The 7,957-nt window shown below is 42.0% G+C and overlaps 1 protein-coding gene across 1 annotated transcript; it reads left to right on the forward strand.

The window, feature by feature from the left end:
- Positions 1-4,636: 4,636 nt before the first annotated feature.
- Positions 4,637-5,827, forward strand: LOC128988527 (uncharacterized). The gene has a single exon (XM_054409903.1). It carries the CDS (start codon positions 4,637-4,639, stop codon positions 5,825-5,827), a length of 1,191 nt encoding a protein of 396 aa, XP_054265878.1.
- Positions 5,828-7,957: the final 2,130 nt, after the last annotated feature.

Genomic DNA, 7,957 nt, shown 5'->3' on the forward strand with positions numbered 1-7,957 from the left:
TAATTTTACTTATGATATCTGCTAGTGAACGCACCTACAACCGTGAACTGTGGATTAAGTTTTTAGCAAAATGCGAAGAAAAAAAGGTACCACTAGAGCTTGTTATCTACCACGAAGATATGACAAACTGTACTGTACGCGAATCTCATAATATGTTATCGCGATTCAGACCGTTTCCAGATATTTTTGGAAAGGTCCTACCTCTACGAGACCGGCATGGCGGCATAAACTTTACACAGATTTATCTGAGAATGCTTGAATATGGGTGTAAAATCCCTTACGCCGCTCGTTGCATAGTATTAACTGAGCGTACACTACCAATAAGGTCCCCCGTAACAATATATAAGACGGCATTAGCTTCTAAATGTCATATTGACATTAGTTATAATGTAGCATATGGTCCAGTGCCTCCAGGATTACCTCCTGGGGTTCGGGGTAAGCGCTATGCAGCAGCAAACAACCTGTGCCAAGGACTTTTTACTACAGATTTTTTGAAAGCGGCATTGCCAACTTTACCACTCTATTGCGACCATTTTGGTATAAGTCTTAGTAGTGACGGTGTTTATACAATAACTAATAGAGCACTATTTGATCAGTGGCGAGAATTTACAGGCGCAAATCCTAGCGAGTTTTGGCTCGTAAATTCATTTCTATTACACCACAATCAGGCTCAACGGCCAATGAGTCTTTTACAAAAATATATGGATAACAGTGATGATAGATACACTGTGGCTGAAATACCACAATGGAGAGGAGGGTGGAAAAGGACTTTTGTTTTTCGAAGTTGGTCAACACGATACAATATACCACTATTTGATGCACACACTAAGAGGTACTACAGAGGTATCAATATAGCATCTGGTATCTCGTTAAAGGATGTGGTGCGTTATTTGCGTAAACACAAGAGACGCGCAATGTTTTTCAGGCAGGTTGAGCTGCCATAAATGTGTTGTTGTTGTTGGTTGATAGTTCAGTAGCAAAGATGAGTCGGAAGAATAAAGACCTTGTGTCGAAAATTGCCGAACTAGAAGAGGCGGTAAGACGTAAGTTTCGACGATTTAAAGATGGTAATGTTGAAAATGAAAGATTACTAGAGCAGCAGTATAGACCGATTATCAGAGAATTGAAAAAAACTGAGCCTCAAATAAAAGCTGAACAAATGTCTGCTGTCAAAGGGGAAGAAGAAGAAGAAGGAGAAGAAGCAATGGATTATGTCAGTGGGGACGATGATGATAATTACTTTAACCAATCGTTTAAACCTACTGGCGTTTCGACACCGAACCGGTTGCATGATGTTGTGTCTTCACCTGTAGGCTTGGAAACGGCTTCCCGATATGTCGACGAACATTTTGAAAACCCGTTGACGCGGAAATATATGAAACTACTCATGGCAGATGCCGGCGGAAAGTCTCGAATAATTGATCATGATTATGGTCCCCGTTACAATAGTGACGGCAATAAGTTAATGATTGGTGATAAAGAATTAGAATTTGACAGCGACGGGTCATTGGTTATAAATAATACAAAATATCAACCTACAGTCGGCTTATACGAATTGTTGTTCAAACGACTACCCGATGAGGATCTATACAATAGTGAAGACCTGCAGACATACAAGAATATATTAGTAGCAACAAACGCGCACAAAAAACAATACAGCTTTTACAAGCAAATAAGAAGGGATAATAGTTTGAAATACAAACACGTCATTAGAAAATTATTTCCCGCTAAACAGGGCCGGGGCATGACTTGGAAGACTGCTACATCTCGGGATATTGTTCACTGGGACGACCCTAATGAACTTGTAAGCAGAATGAAACTACTAACCGCGTCAACTGAGTCTGGAAACACGTCTCATAGTAATGAAATCCTTAATATTGTGGAGGAGCTACGTGAAGCTGGGTTTATAAAAGGGGCGGGCAATAGTAGATACAAATCACTTTTACAATGGGTGTAGACAAGTTCGGACGTTACGAGAAAAAGGAAAAGGCTCTTGTCGGGCCAAAGGGCGAGGGCTTTGCACTGACTCAAGATGGTAACTATGATATGCAGGGTAAACGTTTGTGTAATGTCGAAAATCCAAAGGACAATTTTGATGTGATTAATTTTAGAACCCACGCGGAATCACTTTTAAACTGTATGACAAGGCAAAGTGGTCATTTTGATGCTCAAAACACCCGTGTGTGTAATATAGCTGACCCTGTTAGTATTAATGATGCTGTGTCTAAGCAGTATATGGATTTTCATACGCCGCTTAAATTGACTGATGCAAAAGCATACTCAATACACCATTACCGGTTGCAAGACGTTGCAGAGCCGAAAGCTGATAGAGACGGAGTTAATCTATTGTTTCTTAAAGAAAACGCTATAACACGAGAAAGTGTACAGAGAGAGTTTGATGCAAAAAATGCAGTTATTCGGAACGTAGCACTGCCGGTAAAAGACGCGGATGCGGTAAATCTTCAGTGTCTAAACAGCACAGCCTTAGTTAAAAATAAAGATGGGGCTTTTGATGTAAAAAATACGGTTATCCAAAACTTGGCACCTCCTAGTAGAGCGGGAGATGCTGTAAATAAATTGTACATGGACAACCGTGTACCTTTACAAAGCTCATTAGCATGGAACTTTAAGGATAAACGTTTAGGTCATGTCGCTGATCCATCAAGTGCTCATGATGCGATTACCCTACAATATCTTCAACGTAATTCAATTTTACCTAATAATGATAAATCCTGGGATGTTAAGGGTAGGCGAATAGCGAATGTTAGTAAACCACAAGCATTGAGCGATGCTGTAAACAAGCAGTACGTCAAAGAAATTATCGCGGAATTAGCCTATTCACTGTATAAACAGATGAATCAGACGAAACGCGTGAGTCTAACCTCATATGACGAATGGAGGGGGCAGGTTGTTCACGAGACAGCAACCTGGGACGACCTTTTTAAGACAAGTTAAAATATCTCATTCCAATCAGTATTAAAATGGTTGGGAAGAGGATAACATCGGTCAGACGCAAAAGAGCCGTCGTCGGAGAAGGTCTTATATCTTCTATTGTTAACAAAGCCGTGGACCTTTTACCTTTTGAAGCTCACCTGCCGGGTTATAATTATTGTGGACCTGGAACAAGGTTAAAAAAGAGACTAGCCAGAGGTGATAGAGGTATTAACGGTTTAGACGAAGCGTGTAAGGTGCACGATATCGCATATTCGAGGTACAAAGATAACGCGCACAGACAACAGGCAGATAAGGAGCTAGCAGAACGCGCTTGGCGTAGATTTAAATCATCAGACGCGTCTGTAGGAGAAAAGGCGGCTGCCTGGGCAGTAACTACAGCGATGAAGACAAAGGCAAAGTTTGGTGGTGGAAAGAGGAAGAAGAAGCAATCGACTCGTAGAGTTAAGAAAAAGACACCTGGAGGTAGAGGATTGTATCTACGTCCCTACCCTAGAGGGGGTGGAGTTAAACGTAAAAAGCGGAATACGAGGAAAAAAAAACGTGGATCCCGCTAAGACCGTTGACAAATTACGACTTGAAATACTACGCGAAATTACTGAAAATCCCTCATTTTCGCGGAGTGTATATGAGAGACACTCTACCTGTTCGACCTAACTTAAATGAGACTGCTATTGTAAACTTAGATTCGGCAGTGGGTGAAGGCACACATTGGGTGTGCTATAGAAAAGAGGGTAGTCGGGTGCATTATTTTGATAGTTTTGGCAACTTAAAACCTCCGCTAGAACTGTTGCAGTACTTTGCCAACTGTGAAGTCTTCTATAATTATCGTAGAGTGCAATCATTTGATTCAGTTGTTTGCGGGCATTTGTGTCTAGAGTTTCTCTGCAAAAATGTTTAGCTTAAGCGGTCGTGGATCGTATATTACAAATGAATACTTTCCACCTGTTGACATGAGCGATGGTGAGTGGGAGATTGGACTTGTGGATTTAATGACTTTTCATTCAATCCCCAACATTGAATCTGGAATAAATAACAAGTTTTACTATGGTAAAGCGGGAGTTGTCAGTATTGATGAAGGGGCATATGAAGTGGAAAATATAGAGTCTACTTTAAAGGCGAAACTGGGAAAGGATGTGGAATTTAAGCTCACAGCTAACAACAGCACCTTACGTTCGGAAATTTTCTGCTCACAGAGTGTTGATTTTACTAAAGGCGATTCAATCGGATCCTTGCTAGGCTTCTCCAATAGAGTCCTTGAAGCTGGGAAAACACATGTATCCGATACTACAGTCAACATAATGAAAGTTGATGTTATTCGTGTCGAGTGTAATATTGTTCGTGGATCGTTTGATAACGGTAGAGAAAGTCATACGGTGCACGAATTTTACCCAAATGTAGGTCCAGGGTATAAAATAGTCGAGATACCTAACACAATAATTTACTTACCAGTGAACGTTTCAAGTGTCAACAACGTGTCGATATCTCTGCGCGATCAAGACGGCAACTTGATTAATCTCAGAAACGAAAGATTGTCTGTTAGGTTACACGTTAGAAAAAAGAACAATGGGACTGGTATTTAGGGACATATTACCTGTTCCAAACATCAGTAGGCCAAAAGACGTTGTACGGTTAACATCGTCGAGTGTTAAGTTTTTGCGGTCTCTTGGATTTAAGGTTGAAAATGTTGGATATAAACACAAAGGCAGAGTACAGTGATGCCATCACCGGCATGGAGTTTCACACTCACAAGCCATACGCGTCGTCCACGTTTAAAAATAACGATGAGATCCGAATACCGATCAGTCAACAGGATATTATTACAGCACCGTTTGAGAGTACATTGCTCGTTAAGGGTACGGTTAAAAGTACAAAAACTGATAGAACAGAGGCGCCGTGGCATTTCGTGAATAACGCGGTGGCGTTTTTCTTTGATGAAATACGCTATGAGATTGCGGGTATTGAAGTGGATAGGACAAAGAATGTCGGTATTACAACAACTATGAAAAATGTTCTTTCGATCAGACCCCATGAGGTGAATATGTTGAAGAATGCCTGCTGGTTAGGCCCTGGCGAGAAATTACAGTCCAAAGAGTTTTCATTTTCCGTTCCACTACGTCTTTTACTCGGTTTTGCTGAGGACTACAGACGTGTAATTGTAAATAACAAACAGGAGTTGGTGCTTCTGCGCTCCGCTTCAGATAAAAATGCTGTAATCAGTAATGACGCGAGTGATGTTTCTATAACAATTACAGGGGTGTACTGGCGTGTTCCTCATGTGAACGTTTCCGACTCCTACCGACTTACTATGTTGCGCATGATCGAAAAGGACACCACGGTCCATATACCTTTTAGGTCTTGGGAGCTTCACGAATACCCGTCACTGCCACAAACTAATATACACTCGTGGACGGTTAAAACATCAGCACAATTGGAGAAACCTCGATATGTCATTTTGGCATTTCAGGAGGATAGGAAAAATCAATACGCTAAAGACATGTCCTCGTTTGACCACTGCGACTTGACAAACATCAAGGTGTATTTGAATTCTCAATATTTCCCCTACGACAACATTAACGGAGATAAAACACTATTTTACGAAATGTTTTGTCGATTTCTAGAATCATATTATGGTAGACAGTCTACCGGTCAAACCGCTGTCACAATGGAAAAGTTCAACGCCAATGTCCCGCTATACGTAGTCGATTGCTCCAAACAAAATGATGCAATCAAGTCGGGACCTGTAGACGTGAGAGTGGATTTTGAAACAAAGAACGCGGTTCCCGCCAGCACTACAGCATACTGTCTCTTAATACACGATAGTCACATGACCTATAAGTTACTCACCGGTTCTGTAAGTAAGGTGACTGTATAGTTTTTAGTCTACAGCTGGTCTCTGTCTGATAAACATGGAAGAAAAAAAGTGGCAGAACATTGCGTGGATTTATGTTAACCTCTTTGAAAAGGGTAGGTTAAAACGTAAAATAGATTGGAACGGCAGGCTGTTGAGTTTGGATTTCGCCACAGTCGGAGTGTTTGATCGAATCGAATTTGAAGTTATAAGAGAATTTGCTATGTCTCGTGCGGCGGTGGATTTAATTAATTTATTAATTGATTTCCATAAGTATGACACGCTGGATGTACATGTCTATGGCGATAAAGATGATTATCATAGAGAATCTTTTGACTTAAACAGTATGCTAAATAATGACGATGAAGAGAATGACACCGACGACGACAACGACGACGACGACGACATACCCCGTCACTATATCAGTCTACCTGATCTTGAAGTTGCCAATGTTCAATGTGTGCGGATTAAGTTGAGAGATCGAAAAAAGTACGTTTCCTTTTACCAGGAGGATTCGGAGGAAGAGGCGGAGGCGGAGGCGGAGGCTGAGGCGGAGGCGGAGGCGGAGGCGGAGACGGAGGCGGAGGCGGAGGCGGAGGCGGAGGCGGAGGCGGAGGCGGAGGCAGATGAGGGTCTCAGTCGTTAAGATGGCCTCACAGGTAGTGGACGATGTACAGGTGATTCAAGCCAGCTTTGAAGTTTGTAAAGACTATGTGACGAATAGACTCGCGAAGGTGTTAGTATCGCTTTATAAAAACGGCCAGAATATCAGTGACGGCAGATCGTTTGACCGTGACGGGGGCATGCTAAACTATTACGTCGCAGACTATTCCTGCTTTGACCGTATAAGGATTGAAACGTTCCCCGGATCGTATCTCTTAAGGAAAGCGTGTAGCGTTGAAAATGTTCTCAAGCGTGTCAGTTTCTACAGCCAATTTGACATTGTTACCGTTTATCAGTTGAAATACGATTTCACCATACAATTGGGTGTTTTTAGTTTAAATGAAAGATGTATCGATGTCAATGTCGCCCCCGACACCTATAATGTCCGAATTATTCTAGGAAGGTCACTACTGGACACACGGGTACCGGAAGTGACAAAGCCCGCGCTTTCAGACCCCCTAGAGAATAACCCCATTGAGGGGTACGATACCTGTGAACGTTACGAAATCTCTCAGTTTCAATGATGGAGCCGTCGAGTGAGGACGTGGCCACTGCCACAGCTGTTGCTGACCAGGTGAGTATAGAAACCGTGCCTAAACCTACAGAGGGAATAAACCTGCTGACCGGTATTTTTTTGAAAAAAGTCTTCTTTCTGGACCACGATGTGACAAAGTGCGTAATTACGGGGGTATTCAAAAATAGAGACAACCAGATTGGCGTTTTGTTTAAATCAAAGAAAGGAAGTGTGTATTGGTCACAGGATGTATTCAATCAATTCGGTGTGACAGCTTTCAACGCTGTCACAGCAGCGATGGAGCTCGGCCAAAAATTCCACACTTCACTCGTCACCGGTGAGAGTGTGAAGGTTATTTCGGTATTTGGCAAACAACACGTATTCATTCACGGCGGGGAACACACTTTGGCACTAAACAACGCAGAATGGGTCCAGTTTATTAATAGCCTTCCGCTCGTGCACATTCACCTCACGGAGCTGTTTTCTCGCGAGGCCGATATTAGAGAATTCATAACAGAGGTGTTAAACAACAAAGAGGGGTCGGAAAATCCCCCATCTCTGCCTAATTTTTCAACATCACTTTACAATGAGTTGTTGTTGTTCAAGCGCTGGCCGTTTACCAGTAGCAGTTGTTGAATTTCACGCTTTCAAAGACAACAATAACACGTTTATTGTAAAAGAGTTTGCAATAGTTGCAGAATCACTCTGCTGTCAGATTATATTTCGTCCTCCATATGTGTTGCGCAATCTTGACGAAAAAACTAGGCGTTCAAATAGATGGCTAACACGTCATTACCATTGTATTCGTTGGGACGATGGAACAATTCCATACGATGAGGGGTTAATACGTAATTTATGTGCTTCTTTTAGTGTCATCTACACTAAAGGATTGGAAAAGGTTACATTCCTAAAGCGCTTTCATCCAAATGTTCTGGAAATAACATCAGATGAGAGTAAAGAGGGGGTGGAGGGAGAAG

Source organism: Macrosteles quadrilineatus, unplaced genomic scaffold, assembly GCF_028750875.1.
Source record: "Macrosteles quadrilineatus isolate MER2022 unplaced genomic scaffold, UCM_ALF_1.0 Scaffold_3__2_contigs__length_128488019, whole genome shotgun sequence".
Classification (NCBI taxonomy): domain Eukaryota; kingdom Metazoa; phylum Arthropoda; class Insecta; order Hemiptera; family Cicadellidae; genus Macrosteles; species Macrosteles quadrilineatus.